Source organism: Amphiprion ocellaris, chromosome 18 (assembly GCF_022539595.1).
Source record: "Amphiprion ocellaris isolate individual 3 ecotype Okinawa chromosome 18, ASM2253959v1, whole genome shotgun sequence".
NCBI classification, from domain to species: Eukaryota; Metazoa; Chordata; class Actinopteri; family Pomacentridae; genus Amphiprion; species Amphiprion ocellaris.
Genome location: NC_072783.1, coordinates 25,507,856 through 25,528,418, shown reverse-complemented (window position 1 = coordinate 25,528,418; position 20,563 = coordinate 25,507,856). Strand labels below are relative to the sequence as shown.

Here is a 20,563-nt window from a genome sequence, read left to right as displayed (position 1 = left end):
TCAAAGAAACAACACATTGCAGTAATTTATGGTCTTTAAAATGTACCTCGAGGCCTGTTTATTACACAGCAGAATGCTTGGGCGAGTTTTATTTCTTATTTTTAACCTCTAAAGAAGACAACACAGATTGAACACAACCACTAATGTTAAAAGGGCCAACTTGAAAACGTTAATTAGAGTTCTGAATTTAAAAAAAGATCACAATTCAAATACTTTTCATACTTCAGAAGCAAAGACTCAACGTCCAGCAAACAGCTACAAACGAGACACAACATGACACAATAAAGAAGAAACACTAACAACAAAAGGCTTAGCTGAACTCCAGGCTCTGCGGCCCTCTCTAATTAATTTAGGCTTCATTTTAGATCATGTGTTACATTAGTATGCATGGAATATGATTTCACACAGCTGTTGAGAGCTTTGGGAATCGGCCGAGCCACAGAACAAATCACAAGAAGCCATCAAGTGACGACTGAACCAGTTTTGGTCTCATTATGTACAATGACCCTTTAAATCCAACATCCATGTCACCTCGGGGCACAAACACAGCAGAAACCTTTGTGCCCTGCTGGTGCCATCGTGCTGTAAAATGAACTTTGAGGGACTTCTGTAATCTGCCTCATTAATTAATCAAACCAGAACTCAAAGGGTGGTGTTTACTGCATGTTTGAAGCAGTGATTGTGTATTTTCCACTATGAGAAACATTCTCTGCCCTAAGTGACAAAAGCAAGCTTCCACATTGATATTTGGTATTGCAGCACAACTGTCCATCTCTTGCTGCAGGATGCTCCCCAAAGTCCAGATCAACCCAGATTTTCCTCGCTGTGCTTGACATTAACTGTCTGCAGCAGGATCCTCAAAGTCTTCTTCAGGCAGCAGCCCCTGGAAACAGACGTAATGAGAGTTGCAGTGGACTGGAGGTTTATTCGGACAGGCCTGGACCTGCTCTGGTTTCTGTGAGGTGAATGGATTGGGTCCGCTGTCCCTGATGTGCATCTCCAGCTCCAGCAGGATCTGCAGCGAGTATTTAAGCTCCAACTCGCTGTGGGATGACAAAAAGAGATGATGAAGGAATCAGTTTTTAACTTTTATTAGCCTCCCGAGACGGTCATGAGAGACTTAACACCTCCTCACAGACACCTACAAGAAAAGAGTGGAGGAGCATCGTGCTATTTCATCATGCTCCACTCTACACGGGGAGTTTGTTGAGAACGCCTGCAGCAGAAGAAACTAATCTTTTCTTCGACTTGGCCTTTGTACAAACTGAGAGAAGGAGTGGAGTGTGATCTGGGTCTTGGACAACTATGTCGAGACTAAGGTCTGTAGTGATGAGGTCAGCGAGGTGAAGAGCTGGGAGACCAACTACTATACACTGCTGAAGAGGCCACAAAATAGGTGCAGAATTTTGCTCTATATTCATCAGATCATTTCCTTCTGCAGAAGCGAGCAGATGGTATAGACATTGCGCTGATGAGGCCCTCCGGCACAAAGAATTTCAAATATTCACTATCGCTCAGAGGGCAAGAGATATTATCATCTCTGCTACGAAATGTGAAACATCTTATTAGAGATACAGTAATGTGGCTTACCTGTACACAGTGAAGAAGGAAGGGATGTTATAGTCTCTGAGCAGCAGCAAGGTGGGCAGCCAGCCTTCTACCAGACCCTGGTTAGCATGGAACCCTGGGTTAAAACCAAATAAAAAAATTAGTAAGATGCATGTCAAAGGTTTTAATACAAACATGACCAAAGAAAATCTTCCTTTTGGTGACTGTGTGGTCAGAAAATACATTTAATAACTTTTGAAACCAGCATATAACGGTTAATGTGAATCTCCAGTTTTCAATTTAATTTAAAAACTCCTCTCTGTGTATCAAAGTTATATTTTGATTTTTTTTCCATTTAAAATAATCAATTCCTGCCTTGAAATGGCCCAGACATAGCAGTAGAACATTGATTTCTTTTAAATGTGCGGATCTATGAAGTCTACACCCACAATTCCGCACAGGCTGCAGCTCAAGCACACCAGCTCACCTACAACTCTGCTCAGTCACTGTAAAGCTACTCTACATTCTGAAATGGCAAGTATTGTAGTAATTCTAGTGCACATGTTCGAACTCGAAGCCAATTCAAAAGAAGATTATTGATACAAAAAGTCCCTTCCTGCAAGTTGACAGCGTTGGAAAGTTGGAAAGTCAGAATCCATGTTTTTGAGATTGACACATTGCAGTTTCAAGGTGGAAATGTTCCACTGTGGCCTTGACTGCTTATTTCTCTCGTGATGTATCTTTTAGCATACACACTACTGTTCAGAGGTTTGGAGTCACCCATGCAATTTAATGTTTTCCATGAAAACTGACACTTTTATCCATGTGCTAACATAAATGCACAAGGGTTTTCTAATCATCAATGAGCCTTTCAACACCATTAGCTAACACAATGTAGCATTAGAACACAGGAGTGATGGTTGCTGGAAATGTTCCTCTGTACCTCTATGGAGATATTCCATTAAAAATCAGCCGTTTCCAGCTAGAATAGTCATTTACCACATTAACAATGTCTAGACTGTATTTCTGATTAATTTAATGTTATTTTCATTGAACATTTTCTATCAAAAATAAGGACATTTCTAAGTGACCCCAAACTTTTGAAAGGTAGTGTACAAAAACATGATATGGATAAAGTTAACAAGGTTGACAACTTGATTTTAAGTCAGTCAAAACTACTTCTTTTGTCACTCACTGCGATGAGAATAGATGTGAACACAATTGACACATTAACACTTCCGATGCTCTAAACTTCTTTGCAAACATTTACTCATTTACACACCTGCAGAATCCAGTAAGTGAGGGATACTGAATGATTGTGAACAATTATTATTAGGATAGCCTTAGATAATGAAATCAAAGTGGCGATGGCAAATCATTTTAAACAAACTAATCAGCTCATATGTGGTGTCTAAAGTTCTTCCTCAAGTTCCTGCCCACATGTGATGATCAACAGCAACTTATTGTAGGCCTACAAAAAATGTGTGTGACCATAATCTGGTAGTTACTTCAGTAAAGAAGTCATATCCGATATGCAATATAGTCATAACTGCAAATATCCTGCTGTGCAACTGTGAAACAGAAAAATCCTGAAAAATAAGAAGCACGCTGACATGTTTTGAGTCGTGTTTTTGGCCACCTGATAAAGTTAGGTCCAACATTCCCCCTCCTTCTCTTTCACTCTCCACTTCCCTCTCATATCTCGGGGGGGAAAATATGTGGCTGCTAAATGCTCCACCCTAAAAATGAGTCAGCTGAGAGACGCTGACACTAAAAAGCTCTTGAGCTGTTTATCACCATTCCAGTCCACACAAGACTGACAGAGGAGAAAGTCTGGCCTTTTTCCCCAGCGAGGGGAAGATCGAACTGATTACACTTGATTAGTCTCCAGCTGGCCGTGTCGCTCTCTTGTTAGCTAGAATATATCTGCTTCCTGGCTTTCCTAGTTATTAGTCAATATGACGGAAGGGAGTCTTGGTGCAAACAAGCAGACCTCATTTACAAACTTCAGCTGGACTTGCAAAAGCTTGCTCGAACTTAAAACTTACACTGTGCCAGCTGGAAATTTGTGACATTCTCGCTCAGTCACAGAGTCGATGCACTGCAGCAGTCCGGCTATATTTAAGAGGGGTTGGGTACATAATCCTGCAGCACATTAACTGACAGATGTCACTTTCCTCTGACTCGGGTTTATGCCACTAGTATGTTTTTTTCTGAGCAGCAGGATACGGGGAAAAGTTTGCCCTTCAACTAGATTACCGAGGTTCAAGCCACCGTGGCTGCAAAAACTGTAAATCCATCCAGCTTAAGTGTCCTTGAGTGAGACAAAAACCAGGCGAGCAACAAACAGAGAATTTCCCAAACATTACGGGAAAAGAACGTATGTGAGAATTGCATTTGTTAAAGTTTCAGCTGTACTGCAGCACTTACTCGTGTGTGTACTCGCTATGTGTGTGTGTGTGTGTGTGTGTGTGTGTGTGAGAGGGTCGATTAAGAGCATGCCACAGAGGCAGCAAATTGTGAGTCCTGTGATACTGGCACACAGATGGTATCATGTTATCCACCGCCTGGCACAAGCCAAACCGCAGGAAAAAGGGGGATTTTGATTTGAATAATGGAGGCTGTTATATCCCAGAGGTTACACTTCTCATCATGATAAAACATTTAACAGGGAGTAAGTGGTTAGAGGTTCAGACCTTCAGGAGATAAGGTGACAAAGAGAAGCTATAGTCTGACTGTTAATGACTGCAATAATAGCCTGGCGCCTGTGTGAATTCGGGCCATATGGTGGATAAAGCTGCTAATACAGTCAACTTATTTTGCTTTCCTAATCTGAGAAAATCTGTTATAGAGGAATATGTAAAAGCAGTTTACTCCACAGATATTAAAGAGCAAACTGGACGTTGTGTTTGCATTCATGAGGCACCTGTTTTGGGACCCTGTCTCTCCATGGATGACATTACTTAGGCCACATAAATCTCCTTTGTGAAAGCTGACAGTTGGCATCTCCTCTTCTCTCCTGCTCTCAAAGGTCAATGTCTCTCTGTTTCCCTTGTAAATCTGTTTTGTCTGGTAGCCTTTCCCCCTTCCCTAATCTTTCTCTCTCTCTTGTGACGTTCACACACACACAAACGCCTTCTTTTCTATTCCTTTCGTCATGCTGCCTGCCTCCCTATCACTTAAATAGTGTCATAATGCAGTGCTCTGCCAGCTTTGCAGTATGAAATGCATCAGGCTCTTAGGCAGTTTACTCGCAGGATGACGGATTCCTGTATATTTAGCTCCAGTGGAGGCTGCAGTGATAACTGAGCCAGGGGCTGTGGGTACATTTGGGTCGGGGCTTTGCTGCTGATTTGCAGGTTAAAGGGTCAAAGAACAGAGTCAGTGTGAGAGCTTAGGAGGTGTAGGGTTATATTGCCACTTTAATGAGGTGGTTCTCAATGAGAGTGGATAGCTACGTGTCAAGACCTTCACTCTGACATGTTATTTCCAGGTGCCCTTTGTATGATAGTCAATAAAGTATTAACTAATCCTGCAAAATGGGTTCTATTCCATCAGAATATTGTTAGATTTCAAACTGATTCAGATCAGTGATTTTGTGACCAACTAGGTGTGTGTGTTGGGGGGGCTGAGCCTCCACTTTATGAGGGCAGCTTACTGACATTATGCTGAGTCCAGCGATTGCAAGCCAAACTCTTTCCCAGCTGCTCCTATTAATCACCCAAATCCCCAATAAAAGCCTGGCGCTAATGAATAGGCCAGATCTAGTCAGTTACATGTCTCCTACTTTCTCTGTTCTCTGAAAGAGGTAGCTGTCAGATCAACATAAAGGAAGACAAGTCACTGCTTCTTGAAGACAGCTGACCACTTAAGCTAAGCAGTTTCTATTCATAGCTGCAATGATCATTATAGTCTTTACTGCTTGATTTAAAAGCATTTTGAGTTCTGGACTCTTAAGATGTTTTGCAATCACATCTCAGACACCCTGTACTTTCTGTTTGCTCATGTCTGGCAGCTAGTTTTGAGGACGTACCAGGATGAAACCCAATCACTATATCTGGTTTAGCTGCTTCGTCTTTTTCCACCATGTCCTCCCAGAACTGGTGGTAGAGAGCCTTGTAGGAGCTGATGTAAATGCTCTGCTTGGGGCCAAAAGCTCTGAGAGGGGGTCTGTTGATGGGGCCGTCTACCACCTCTGGTCCCACCATCACTATCTCCATACCCTGATGTCCAGGGAACATGTGGTTCAGCTCATCAAAGTCAGTCAGTCTTGCTCCCATGGTCTCGTTGTGGGACGCCCCTGCTAGGTGGATAGTGAGCGGTTTTGCGTACGGGTCCAAACAGAAGCGTTGCACCGCCATCCCAACTGTGAGAACCCGTGAGAGGAACTCGCTCTGAATTCGCCATAAAGACTGTCGCAGGTCAGCGTCATCGGGCCTTGGCCTGCTGGCGTTTTTCCAAAGGGATGCCATGTTTGTACCAGACAAGATGGTGTCCAGACATGGTGTGAGGTCGCCCTGCATGGGAAGCCAGTCGTCCCAATTCTTCACCTCAGCGGCTGACTTGGACCACTTCTCCGTGGGGAATGGAAGGTCTCCTGTCGAGGTGGTAGAACATTTACAATGGATTTGTGAGACACAAATACAGGTTAGAGTTAATTCTGTCTGGCAAGTTCACAGGGTCTTTTCAAAAGTGAGAGTTTCAAAAGCTGAAGAACTTTAATTAAAATTTAAAAAATGCACCAATGTAACACTGTGCCTTTCTCTTTTTGTCTCTGAGGCATTTCATTTCTGCAGCTAAACTCTAAAATATGCCATTTCATTACTGTGATTTCTCTGTTTTGTTAACTCAAACAGCTATTCAGGCAAATTTTAATTCGGTTGACGCTGCTTTTTCTTTTCTCACCAGTGAACATCAGCCACTCCACTAGTCTGTCAATAGCCACCAGTCGCAAAGTCTTGCAGACCTTTTTGTGCTGAGGCCAGTCCTTTTTCTGACAGTCTTTTGTGCAGTAGTACACATTCAAACACCTGTCGGAAAGAAACGAGAAAAAGTAACACGGTGAAAATGGAAAAAGAGCAAAAAATAAAGGCAGTAAAACTAACAAATGGTAAACAAAAAAACACAACTTTAATTGAAAACGCTGTGTGTGTTCCTCTTTACACCCCCAAGCTATTATGCTTACCTGATTGAATTGTTAGCCATATGCTAGCTAATAGCATGACTCTATGTAGGGACTGCAGTCTATAAGTTTGTCTTATGGATGGTCAGTCAGTCCAGCACTTTGTTCAGGACTGAAATATTGCTGTACATGTAGTATAAGCTGATATTCAAGATACCAAAAGGCTATATGAGATAGAATAGAATAGAACATGCTTTATTGCCATTATACAGTGTATAACGAAATTGGAAAAGCAAAAAGGAGCACTGAAAGGGCCGTGAGCCGTTGCGTCCAAGCGCGCCGCCATCTTGCGGATTTCTTTGAGTTTGGTGACCTCTGACCTGACATCTACCACCAACCAGTCAGAATTGAAGTTTTCCCAATACTTTGATTCATGACCAAATACCTGATAAACTAACAGAATTCCTGTCAGAATCACTAGTACTCTGGGTTAAGTAGCAAATTATTACTGGCAAGCTAAGATGTTGAACGTGGTAAACATCATACCTGCTAAAGATGAGTAATATAGCACTAGCAAGACTGTGATAGACTGGGCATTTAGCAAGACATGAAATAAAGAAACTTGCAAACTTAAAGAATCTCAAATAGAAATCAATGGGAAAATTCTGTAGCACTAAAAACTGTACCTTGTTTCGATACAGCTTTGTTGTATCTGTCATTCAGTGTAATATAAGAACGATGGACCCTAGTGTTCAGTGCAAATCGATTCATTTCATTTCGAATGGATGGAAACTTAATCGCAGCCAATAGTTTTCTATTGTTCATTTTGTAGAATATGTAGCATTGCTGCAACAAAAACAGAGGCAAAAATTCCTGGCGAGAAATGAATGTGGGGGTTGGTCTATGAGGTGTGTAGCCTGTTTTGTTGAATATATTACTACAAAACATATGAATAACATGATGTTTGTACTTTAGGCAACTAGCATTTGCTAAACTAGCTTCTTTTTAATTACATATTTACACAGTTTGACTAACTCCTTTTTCCAACATAATGTCACACAGTGCAGTTTCTCCAAATTTCACTGCAGAAGTTAAACTTTTCCAACACACTGGAGGTGCAAAACAAACAAACAAAAATTTAAAGAGGACTTTTACAAACACTTTGGAGATAATGGAGGCTCAGAAACGAGGCTCAACAACCAAATCGGGAAACATCCAGCAGTGTCGTGAAACTGTATAAATGTATCACAGAAGTATAACTGTTAGGGGAATATTACTTTTTAAACCTTATTCTGGGGCAAATCCACCATCCTTTAAAAGTCGCATTTGCCAGATTTTACTGGCCATTCCATCCATGCAGTTTTTATGTCTCGTTGAAACTGCAGTTATGGCTCTCTCTCCATTCATTTGGATGAGGAATAACTGCCCAGAGGCATTACCAAGATGGATACCAAGTGGTGAGACTTTCCTATAAGTACTTTGATTTAGCTCAAAGTCCTGCAGTCTCACACCGCTCCTAGCATGACTCTACATTCAAAGTTTTGCTTTGTTGTAGGACAAATCAAGGGACAAAATGTCTAGTGATGGTGGACTAGTAGCGGAAAGTGCTTAAAATGCTTTTCTCACTTTTCAGATGTTTGATGCTAAATAAAGCGCGGCTGTGAAATTACCAAATGAGCTCAGGCCCTCAGAGTAGCGTATATCAAGAGGACGTCTTTATTGTTAGACCATCTGCTACAATGATGTATACGTACAAGGGAATAAATAGCAAATTACGTTATTGTAGAAGCAGTCCTTTGACCTTCTCATTCATGACACTGAAGATGAATTTCTGTTCTGCTTCAGACAACTGCAGGTAAAAATAGTCGCAGTAGGTAGACGCTGGAATTTATTATCGTTTACGTGACCTGTTTGTATGGGATGTGGCCTTTAGGTTGTCACACAGTTAAGGTGATGAGGTAATGTATTGGATTAGAGGTCTGACAGCCAGCAGCAGTTGGTGCAGTGGGAGAATTATGTTACTTTACCTTGCAATCACTTGCAGCCTTAGAGGCACCCTGATTTACATAAAATCATTCATCAGCAGCCATGTTCGGTCATGGTGCACTCTGTGTGCACTAATCCTTCAAAAGAAGCTTATAGGTGGACAAAGTGAGTCAAAACAAGGTGAGAAAACAGACCTTGGAAGTTGCAGCAACTTCTGCTGCTATTTAAAATATAGTAGAATGTGAAACATAATAAGAAGTAGGAAGGTGTTAGGGAGTCAGCAGCGTTAGATTGTTGGTGGTAATTCTGATGTCAAGGTCTTGAGGGTTTTACTTGTCAGCATTTTTGTCTTTTGTCTGCCTAAAAAACCTGCTGCTACTGGTACGTTTATTGAGAGAGGCGAGTGGCAGCTGAGAATTTCAAGGGATTGCACATGCAAGATGAGTGTGTGTGAATCAGAGACAGAAAGAGAGCAACAGAGGAGGAGACAGCCAGAAGAAAAATGAGGCACAAAAACAATGAAATGCAGCAGACTCTATTCCACCACTTATTCTCAATACACTCATTGACATACACCCAGTGATGCTCTGACATTGTGAACTGCATTAAGCTGCTCTTAATAAGCTGCAGAGTTGCAGTGAGATGAATCACAGTCTGGGGATTTTGCTATATTTGCCATTGGCCATTGTCCACCTCTGTAGCACTGTCCACACTTTGGTGGCTTATCATTCCGCCGCTGATACAACAGCAACTGGTAATGCTTCACACATGACAGCTATTGGACAACAGCATCAAAACAACATCCTTCTTGTGTGATGAGAGAGCTGACCAGACAATGGTGTAGGTTTCAGCTCCCTAAAATATACGGATTGTCAACAACGATTAGCGTTAATCATTATTAATGCAGAATATTGTAAATTATGAACTAACTAGTCATCTCTACAGTCATTCTCAAGCATCGCTTTTCACTTGCGGCTTTGCACTCACTTCACACAGCGTTTCAGGGTCTGTCCCTCGCTGAGATGTTCTGGGAGTTTGTTGCAGCCGGTGCAGAACTTGAAGGTTTCCTCCATCTTCTGGAACATCTCCTTGTAGTTGCGGAATGAGATTCCTTTAGCCTTTCCCTCAACAGCAGCCCTTATAAGAATCAGACACTCATCACTTGCCAAGTAAGACTCATGTTCTTGGTGGAATTTCACACACTGGTGTACCACAAAGAAGAAATTTTGAAAGTATAGAAAAAATCAAGTTATAAAGAGCAACTATATGAAAGTGTAACCAATGATAACATACGGCATTTTAACTAATCTCAGTCAAAAATTACATTTGGAAGAGTAGTACAACTCAATCTTCGACAATTGCAGTTTTTACCTGTAGTCTCCATAGTCCTTCATGTTGAGCTTGTTGAGAATCACCTTAGAGAGTCCAGGTACGTTGGAGTCCAGAGAATAAAAGCCAGACTGGTCAGAAAAGACGCTGTCAGTCCTTGGACCATAGGATTGTGGGAGTGCTGGGATCTGGGATGCCATGTTGAGGCCTTCGTTTTACGATAGGAAAGAAATGAAGCTTAAAATACACTTGATTTTATATCAGACACACCTACAGCATCACTTAATGTACACAGGTAGAGCCTGATTGATAAGGATTTTTAGAGTCAATATCGATTGTAGTGAGTAAGAAATTCTGACGCCAAGCTGATATTGCACACATATATACATGTACGTAGAATAGTGATGGGGTTATTTCTTAATAACTGCTCAGTAATATGTCTCACAAAATACTGAGCAACACTGTAAAGACAAGACTTGACTCTGCACCACTGTCTGCTCAGCGGTGATACCTGCTCTGCTACATGTGCTGCAGACACTATTGAGAGTATTGTAAATACTGGAGTTTAAGCTGCTTGGATGAACTATGTGATGATACTAAATTCCCTCAAACATGTTTTTTCTGTGTCGTGTTCTGTAAAAGAAAGGGTTTTTTTGGCACACAACATACAGATACAGATAAATCTATGACAGCCTAACATCATCCGACAATATCGGCCAAGTGATATATTGGTCAAGCTCTATTTAACAGTCCCATAAATCCTCACATTGTTGATTCCCGTGGCTTAAATTCTCATTTTTCTGCAGTGACGTACAAGTGTTACTACAACAAAGCACACTTTTGATGATACCCAACAGTGATGCCGGATGTGGTCAGACACAACAGAATCTAAACATGACTAAGCTTTTGTTGGAACACTGTAATGCTCTCCAGTCAAATACATGCAAGCACACAGTCCCCAATGACTGCTTTGTATTGCATTGTTATTGTCTTTCTACAGTTTACCTTATGATCATGGAAAAAAAGTCAAGAGTTATAAATGTACTGTTAGCAGTACCAGGGGTGATGCATCACTATAATCATATTACATTCTAAAATGCAATAATCTAGCACAATATTCTTTCTAGATTCAGTAGTCATATTACAGTTGGTAATCAATTCCAGTATCATTTTGTGCTTTTATTTTGAGGCAGTATAACTGACTTCCACTACAACCTCGATTCTCTCAGACACGCCACCGAGCCTTATTGCTGCAATATTTGTCTGCCAAGTGCTCTTTAGGCTGTTTGTCACCACCTTTGATCTTTTATTTATGGTAATGTGTTGTCAAAGAGTATAAAAGAAAGATCTTGTGTATGTCCTTGTTATGATTGGGATTTGTGATGATACGTGGGCATATGTAAGGCTTAGCAGTACATTGTTAACTGGCAATTAATGTGTCACATTGCATTTCAGGCAATGTTGCATAGTAGCAAAGGTGATGTAAGAAGTAGAGTGAGGTAAATAAGTAAAGAAATACATACATTTTTGAAGAACGTAACAAGAAATGTGTAGTACAGAAGTCTAAAAAATGAGGCGAGTGCCAGAAACTGCAGTTCCTCAAATGGCCACTTGAGGCTGCCTGCCAAAGTGGGTCACTCTCCATAAACCCTCGTTAAAATAACCAATTTTATAGCAGAAATAAACATGTTAAGAGCCTGTTGCAAAAACAGTTTTGTTCTCTGTAGATAATTTTTCGATTCGTGACATATGTTTGAAGGAAGAATTTTATATGACTCACTCATTTCAGTTGCATTAAGCCTTAAAGTTATGCATATTTTGGCTGAGAAACATTGTTTTGAGTGACAGGTGGGTGCTGTGACAGGAAGTCCATGGCCTTCCTCAGCTTCACTCATGCTCCCTCTCTTTGCTCATTTTTGGATTAGGTGGGAGTTAAGAGAAGTCAGGCACTGCCAAGATGCCGACAGCCGGAGCCACCGCATTACTTTTTTTTGCAAAATGAGCCCAATGCTGCTGATAAGCCTTTAAATCCACGGATCTGTCACTCAAACTGCACCTGGATTGTATTTAATTATTTCACTGGTACCTGACTCAAAACACCCCCGACAACATAGTTCCCTTTGGCTTTTTAAAAACACCATATCTGTTGGTTTACAATCTTTGTGCTTGCTGACAGATACAGAGCAGAGTCAGTGGGATGTGAGGGGAGGGGAGGGGATAGGAACCCTCCCCATCAGGTCAGACTGACAAATGAGAAGAAGCAGGAATGGTAGCGTGGCAGGACATGCAGTTCTAAATCACACAGGAGTTATTTTGTACTGAGCACCCAACAACCAAACAACACACTGCAGAGATTTCCACTGCTTTCAGATGACTCCAGATAGGCTTTGAAATTCTACGCTTGACCCACAAAAGCCATTTCAGAACTGATGTTAATGCTTTAACACACAGTTAGACGCAAATACACACGGTAGGCTTCCTTCCTATTATCAAAGAGGAATAGGATATGAGATTTTCACCGAGCTAAAGCTGCGCAGATTCCTTCCTATTATACATTGTGTTAATCTCAAGGGAGACGAAGGTATCTTTCCTCAGCATAGTGTGAAATGGAAACACAGACTAAGGACCTGGATTGCCTTTGTGCTTTAAAATACGCCCTCTCTCCCACACAAACACTCCAGCCTGATGGCCTTGATGACAGAAACTCTCATGGCAAGAGGATCCATGCAAATCTCAGACAAGCCGAGGCTCCATTAGGCATGTTCTTGGAGGTGCGTCATTGTGCCTCTGCCCTTGACAGAAATCCTCCGTCCCCACAACCCCACCCAACCCACCCACTCCAAGCACATCACATGATTTATTCACTTGGCCACACATGAGGAAAACTAAGAGGGGTTGGAAATGCGATCATCTGGTGGTGGCCAGCACACATGCCTCCTTCAGTCTTGAGTTGCCGACTAAAACATTTGAAATCCTGCATGTATGCAAGTGGCTGAGATTCTCATAAAGATCTACCTTTCTTTAAACTATAGCAGAATTCAACCTGGCCTTGACGACATTCCAACTTCCACTTCTAACGATAAATGCTTCACTTTATTCTCACAATGCTCCTCATTTCAGCTTTAAATCTCAAAAATAGAGAAAGTTTTTCTTCCACTTTGAGGAACTCTGTATCTTTTCAATTTTACACAGCGATGCTAGGGAGTAATTTAGTCTTATCATGTCAGCAGACAAAATTAAAAGGCTTATATCTAATTAGTTATTTCATATCTACAGAGCACCAGGGAAGCACAGGGGTGGAAATGAAAAGATTTCCCATGAGAGGGCAGGTTTTCACTTTTGTCTTCACACATATCTGGCCATGACCACATTTTGGATTTTGGGAGTAGCTGCTACATGCATTATCACATTTTCACCCTGCCATGCCATGCACAAGAAGAAGAAGATGAAGAAGACGAAGAAGGAGAAGAAGTGGGTACGTCACAGAGAGAGATATTTTAGCAGTCATACCTTTAGATCCAGATGAGGAGAGAACCTTCTAGATGAGTTTTTCTTGGATCTTGGTGCTGGATGTCCCCACCTGATGCAGCCTTTCTGGTGTGTCTGCTGGAGTCTGTAGAGTTTCCCCCGTAGAACCAAAGAGGCAGTAATGGGGAGTATGTAGTGCTCCTGTCATCTGAGGTTAGGGGGGGACTGCTGAGTGGGAATCAGAGCAGGATGGGTTAGGGGGAGGGGGGTTTGCCTTGGAGGAAGGTAAGAGCCAAAGACAGGAGGAGTGGAGGACATTTTTAGAAAGAGAAGGGAGGGGTTGGAGTGAAAGGGGAAGTAGGTGGAGGTTTTGGAGAGAAGTGAACTTTAATTAGGAACTTGGGAGAGAGGGGAAGCCACACCATCAGCCGTAACATTATAACCACCTGCTTCAGGTCAATGTATTGGGCTCTTGGTTGTGTCCCTCGAGCATTTCCTGGCAAGGTGCCTTGTCCTGCTGAGGTAGGTCGCTGGTATGATGCTGCCAAAGGAGGGGGTGCTCGATCCGCGATAGCATTAATATCACATCCACATGACAGCCAGGATCTAAACCTTGGCTCATCTGAACAAGATGATCAACAGCATTCACTTCCCCTGTCACTGGTTTTAATCTTGTGGCTGACCAGTGTACATACATCACAGAAATGTTCTAAAAAAATGGATGCAAACATGCACTCAGAGAGGAAATAGGAGTCCCAAGATGAGAGGAGCCACATCACAGGCCAGGAAATGAAGAGCCAAGCGGAATGAGCGATTACAAACACATCCGAAAGCAGATCTGTGGAATCAATAAAAGTGCAGTAAACAAGTGCAAGTACCTGTGAAAAACAAGCTTGATACACATATATTATCCTTTCAAAAGTATGCGCTTCTCCTTCGAAATATTTCCAGCTTGAAGGGGACAGAACATTTAATTTCTTTGCTGAAAGTTCACATTTCTGTGTACTTGTAAGGTCAACAACTTCAAAAATCTCCTATAAAAAATACAAATCAATAATGATCAATGCTAAGTTTTACTTTAAAAAAATTTATTTGGTCCATTGGAACCTGAGATTGAAAATTAAACATACATGTTTGTACACATATACTCACACCCCCCCCAAAAAAGATCAATAAAATATATATCACATTCGTCAGAGTTCATTTTTTTCAGCATTATGTTACTTTTTCGTTTGTTTCTACTATCATACTTTCATTATTTTTTTTTTACAAGTTTAAAAGAGTCAGTTGATTTTTTTTCTCATTTTTTTAAAACTCTTTTGTATGTCTTAAATTTGTAGTCTGTACAATTTACAAGGCGGGATCTGGACAGAGGAGAGGAGAAAAGGCGTTTGTGTTGGCTGGTCTGTCAATGACCACTTCTTCTCTGGCTGTTGTCTATTCAGCAGCAGGGGGCGCCCCTAAAGCACAGAAGAGCCACCAACAGGACTTAACAGAAGAGCAGTGGGTTCATAGGACACCAGCAAGAGCCAAAAATGACAATTATGATTAAAAAAAAAAAAAAACAAAACACATAGTATAAAACAAAAAACAAAAAGAATCTCATGTAAATGTAAAGTGATCCAGCAGTGACGCTTAATTTTGAGGTGCCTTTTGTCTTTGCAGGTGTTTCAGTGCAGGTTCATTTCTAGTCAAGCTAATTCCCTCTGGGCTCAAAGGAAAGCCACAAATGATCACATTCCTTTATCTGTCATTAATCAGCTCAGTATTCAACAGTATTCATTAGAAAACAGGCCTCCAAATCACTTGTACAAATAAATTAGACACTGAATTCACAGCTACTTGGCTGTGACCACGCACACACTCACACAGGGCACACAGACATTACAAAGTGGTCATTCGACAGAATGTTTCTTTGGGAAAAACATATTTACAGTTTCTTCAGGTTTCATTAAAGACACATTACACTGCTTATAACATGTCCTGAAGATGACATGAAGTACAGTCGACTACTGAGAAGACTGCAACACGCTGACAATAAAAGAGACAATGCTTATGAGTGGATTCTTGTTTCTACAATGATCTTGACACAAAATGTAGCTTTTTTAACAAAAAAATCAATAATTGTATGAATGCTGCAGGGGTTTTTCTCACCAGTTTTCAAGTTTTTCCCCATTTCCCTACATATTAATAAGACATCAACTTTTATTTGAAAGAAGTCTCCCACTCCATTCTGTTACTGTAGTACCGCAGAAATCTTTCTCCTCTCTCTCTGATGAAACATCTATGTTGCCATGGTGAGGACTGAAAGATCCTCACTGAATCAGGAGTAATGGCTTTGACACAGGAGAAATTGGAAAGAACAGGTGGGTGGGGCCCTAGACAAGGACCTACATGGAACAGCTATAAGCAAGCCATCCGGTGAAACAGCGCAGACGAAACTGGAACAGAACTAAACTATTTTCTGTGTCACAACATGTCTCAGGGGTCTCCTCTGTCTCCTGTTATGTGTGCACAGAGTCTGACAAAACGGCAATTTGTTGTGTCGCGAGGACTCCATGTTGCTGCTAACATGCTGTCAGTGTATTCTTTAGGGAGGACGGCCCAGACACTCACGATACACCCAAGTAAACAAAAGTGGTCCCTGACCTCCCAAAGTAAACTCAGCAGCTCCTCTTAAGAGCTCCTCTATGGCAAACAGCCACTGGCTCCTCAAGTACTCCCTAATATGTAAATCAACATACTGGCAGACTAATTAAGTGTGAGAAACAGATACTAACTGATCTTCAGTACCAAAATAGATAGACACAAACTGGGGGGTGCTGCAGCAAAATGTAACATCTAGAGGCGGGAGTTGCTCTCCAAGTGTTAATTTGAGTATAAACTGACTTCTGAAGTGGACAAGAAAATCCAGTGTGCCTGAGGGGTCAACTGTAAAGTTGCTCATGTAATGCCTCGCCTCCAGCATTTACACCCCAAACTGAGACTGAGTGAGAATGAACCAAAGTAAATCTGAGAAAGGAGCCCGGTGGTTGCTTCTCTGCAGGGAAAAAGTAAAAATTGTATGTTAGTCTTTGTAAGCTTTAAAGTGGGATTTATGTCTCAGTTTCTCACCAGATAAAATCTCCTAACCACAACACTACTCTCCACAGGGCAGGAAAATGTGGCACCTCTTATACCAGAAACACACAGAGGAAACAGAGAAAGATGCTATACCAGCTGTCTGGGCTCCATACACCTTCCACAACATCAGCTTGAGGTTTCACTTGAATCCAACTTGCTGTACAAATCATAGGTTTGGTCCTGAGCTAGAGAGCGTGCTAGACAGCACTGTGGTGATGACGTAGAGCAGAGACAGACAGTACTGTATGGATGATGGCTTATTCTTCAACCTCAAAAACACAAATACAGACTAGACGGCAGCAAAAGTTGTGTACAAAACAAGTAAGACTTATATGGACAAATGTACTTTCTCCAAAAAAGAGCAAACATGTATTACTATGAGTAAAATGAGTTGGGTTTGGCTCATTAAGTACCGTACTGAGTATGGGTGGAATAAACTCCCCCAGAGGTGTCCTGTTTTGTTAGCTGTCTTTGTGGACGACAGGGAGAGTAGGGGAAGTGTCTGATCGGCTCCTAGGCTGTGGGCCGGTGCATGGCTCAGTAGTTTCAGCACTCCACCCTGCCTTTTCTGAAGCTCACTGAAAGCAGGGTTGTCTCCAAGCATATGAAACTGAGGGCTGACATCTCTTTCACATACAGCGCTAACCAGCTACCAGCTACCAAAAACATCCAGAGTTTAAAGTATTATGAGCTGGATCTTCTTAGGTGCCTGGGTGAATTATCGTTTTGTGTCCTGGTCACTTCACGTGGCTCATTTCCCTCATTTCATCCTGACATGGCACATCCATGAGGCAAGGGACAGAGCGCGTGTGGGCCGGATGAAAACTTCAGCATTTATGGAGCATTTGATGGAGAGCAAACAAATGCTGCTCATTCATGCTTTACATTCATGTGTGCATCCAAAGAAACACACAAAACGCATCTTCCTCTCTGTTTTAGGGCTCCACACACCACTTGCATACCCTTGCCTGATTTTCCAGTGGTCTGACAGTTCATTAGATTAGAGTCTGTGTGTGGGACAAAGAGGGCGGTGGTCATAGTGGCCTGGGCCGGTGCAGGCCGTCAATGTCTGGGGTGAGCTGGGGGCTGTGGGTGGCCTTGGTGGGGGTCCAGTCCCCCAGGGAGGCCTGGGCGGCCTTGCGGTGAGCTAGGCGATGGGTGATGGAGAAGCCTGCGTTTCCCTCCAGCTGAGAAAGCACCACCAGCACCTGCCTGCAGGGGGAGACAGCATTAACAAAACATGGAGCAGGTCAGGGAAGTCTCCAGTTAGAGGCCTTTCTGGCTTCTGTCAGGGCAGATCAAGCACAGGTTGGGTGTTCTGAATACAAAGTATTTTTCACTTGTGCATTGTGTATTGAGTAGTGAATTGCAGACACGGTAGGAAATTTACTGGGCTGAGGAAGGGGGTAAATTTTATTTAGTAAAAAAAAAAAAAAAAAACTTTCCCAGCATTAAGATTTTCTTTTTTTCCAATTCTGGAAAAAAATAAATAAACATTGCAATACCACATTATAACTCAAAATAAAACATTTATTGAAAACGTGACAATAAAATATAGCGGCACTCCTCTAACGTCAGATAAAGAGCTGTTTAATAAATTGCTACAACAGTTATCCATTAAATGAACCTGACGCAGGAGACAGGTCCACGACTGCTGATGAACTAGAGTACCATAATCTCTACAACCCAACCAGGATTCCTCATAATCAAAATGAATAAGAATAACTTTAGATATTGTAACTTCTTCTTTTTACCTTAGAACTGCTCAGAGAAGATAAAGCTAGGACTGGATGAAGACCAGCTGATTTATGAGCACTTCTGATTCATTTTGTTTAGAAGACAAAGTAAGATAATTTGCTGACATTCACCGATTAGCCACAACATTAAAATCAGCCATCTAATATTGTATGGGACTCCTTGTGCTACAAAAACACAAATTGTGGTATCAAGACAATAGCAACAGATCCTTTAAGTCCTGTTAGTAGCAAGATTGTTTGTCTGGCCTGTCATTTGATTGAGATTTGGCAAATTTTGAGGCCAAATCAGCTCCTTTATCTTTTTGTCATGCATGTCAAACCATTCTTTAACTATCTTTCCAGTGTGGCACAGTGCATTATTCTGCTGAAAGAGGCCACAGCCACCAAAGAATACTGCTGCCACGAAGGAGTGTATATGATCTGCAACAATGTTTAGGCAGGTGTTGCATGTCAACATAAGCAAGGTTTCTCATCACAACATTGTCCAGGGAATTACACTGCCTCTTGTGGCTTTCTAAGCTTTTTTTCATTGTGCATTCTGCTGCCAACACTTCCACAGGTAAATGATGCACACGCACCCAGTCATCCACATGTCCTAAAAGAAACTGTGATTCATCAAACTAGGCCACCTACTTCAATTGCTCCACTGTCCACTTCCACTCAGGTACCCATTGTAGGACGTTCAACAATGGACAGGGGTCATTATGGGCACAGTAGCTTTTCTGAGGGATCAGACCACATGGGCCAATGTTTGCTTCCCATGTGTATCAGTGAGCCTTGGGTGCCCATGACCCTATCGCCAGTTCACCAGTTGCCCTTTCTTGGACCACTTCTGGTAGCTGCTAACCCTGCATACCAGGAACAGCCTACAGGATCTGCTATTTTGGAGATGCTCTGACGCAGACGTCAAACCGTCACAATTTGGCCCTTGTCAAAGTCACTCAGATCTTTACACTTGCCCATTTTCCCTGCTTCCATCATACCATCTTCAAGAACTGACCCTTTACTTGCTGTCTGGTACATCAAAACCCTTGACAGGAGCCATTTTAGCGAGATAATCAATGTTGTTGCTATTTGATGTATCGCGAAGAGTGTTGCCTCTAACTGTGTAATTCAAACCATGAATATAAATAGGATATGACCTTTTGAATATTAAGCTGCTAAGTGCTTTCACCTGTGAACTGGTATAATCGCAAGTAAGAAAAAAATCACAAAAAAGGACAACGGTATTACAGTGCTAAATGTTTTTATCAAGCAAAGTGGCATAATGCTCTTGTTCGATGGAGGAAATAGCAATAAAAGACATGGCCCTCATGCATGGTGACTTTTTACAGTTTCCCATTATGTGGGCCATAACTCTGGGGTGATAAGGTCCTAAATTTATATTAACGTGAGCAGTTATGTGACGTCTAAAGAAGCTAAATTCAGAGAAACCTAATGATGTGTGAACTGCTACACCATGCTTGATTCTGCAAGTGTGTATCTGCCTACAATAGAGTGAAGAGGACAACGGGGACCAATAGAAGACAAAGGCAGCCATTAACTGTGGTGAGACCAGCCTGAGGTAGATTATTAAGAAATACAGAGCACTAATCCTGTGGGATCGCTGTGTTTGTAGAAGTGTGTATGTGTGCTGGATGTTAGCTGCACCTGCACCAAATGTTCTCAGAGCATTTTATCTCTCCTCTTGTTATCTTTCTGTGTTACTATCGCAGTAAAATAAAGAGAGACTGCGGTGTATGTGTGTACCTGTGTAAAGGCGGTACACTGTCGATGGTCTTGAGGCTGCCACGTGTGGACACCACATTGAAGCTGTCAGTGCAGTCACAGGAGACGTGGAGGTAGTACTTGGGGTGGCGATTTTCCACCACCACGATGAGCCCGGCCCATCCGTGGGTCAGGTAGTAGCATGTCATGCCTTCACGGCCCTGAGAGTCAACAAGGAAATGCAGATGTGTGAGTAGAAAGGGGACACATTCTGTCAATCAAACAATTTCAATTGCCTATTTTTAAACAGGACCTGGATAAAAAAAAAGGCTTAATTTGATTTTAACCACCTTACTTTGAATTCAACCACTACAGCCTCTTTATTAGGGCCACAGGCAATAATTTCTTTGGCAACAAAATGTTAATAGTAAGATAACACACACAAATAAATTTAAGCCACAATAAGAGTGATGAGGGGCGAAGAGGCTCCATGCATGCTTGGACTTGTTCATTCAACCGATCG

General features: G+C 41.8%; 2 protein-coding genes across 3 annotated transcripts in view; both read right to left on the bottom strand.

Moving 5' to 3' along the window:
- Positions 1–57: 57 nt before the first annotated feature.
- Positions 58–13,686, bottom strand: LOC111588184 (putative protein MSS51 homolog, mitochondrial). Its single transcript, XM_023298405.3, has 7 exons — positions 13,496–13,686; positions 10,028–10,193; positions 9,644–9,793; positions 6,454–6,578; positions 5,582–6,145; positions 1,591–1,684; positions 58–1,043 (listed from the first exon to the last, which is right to left on the bottom strand). Exons 2-7 carry the CDS (start codon positions 10,183–10,185, stop codon positions 836–838), a joined length of 1,299 nt encoding a protein of 432 aa, XP_023154173.1. The 5' UTR covers positions 10,186–10,193; positions 13,496–13,686; the 3' UTR covers positions 58–835.
- An 838-nt stretch (positions 13,687–14,524) lies between these two features.
- Positions 14,525–20,563, bottom strand: part of capn15 (calpain 15) — a 47,683-nt gene continuing 41,644 nt past the window's right edge. For both annotated transcript variants that reach the window (XM_023298412.3, XM_023298411.3), the window contains exons 11-12: positions 20,083–20,261; positions 14,525–17,788 (exon numbers count right to left, since the gene is read on the bottom strand). In XM_023298412.3, coding sequence (XP_023154180.2) covers positions 17,611–17,788; positions 20,083–20,261 — 357 coding nt within the window. In that variant the 3' untranslated portion in view covers positions 14,525–17,610. The remainder of the gene's footprint in view (positions 17,789–20,082; positions 20,262–20,563) is intronic.

Excerpts from the sequence above, each read along its gene's own strand:
- LOC111588184 (XM_023298405.3), bottom strand. The coding sequence starts at position 10,185 with ATGGCATCCCAGATCCCAGCACTCCCACAATCCTATGGTCCAAGGACT. Across the intron at positions 9,794-10,027 it reads AAGGACTATGGAGACTACAG|GGCTGCTGTTGAGGGAAAGG; the intron begins GTAAAAACTGCA and ends GATTCTTATAAG. Across the intron at positions 6,579-9,643 it reads ACCCTGAAACGCTGTGTGAA|GTGTTTGAATGTGTACTACT; the intron begins GTGAGTGCAAAG and ends TCTTTCCGACAG.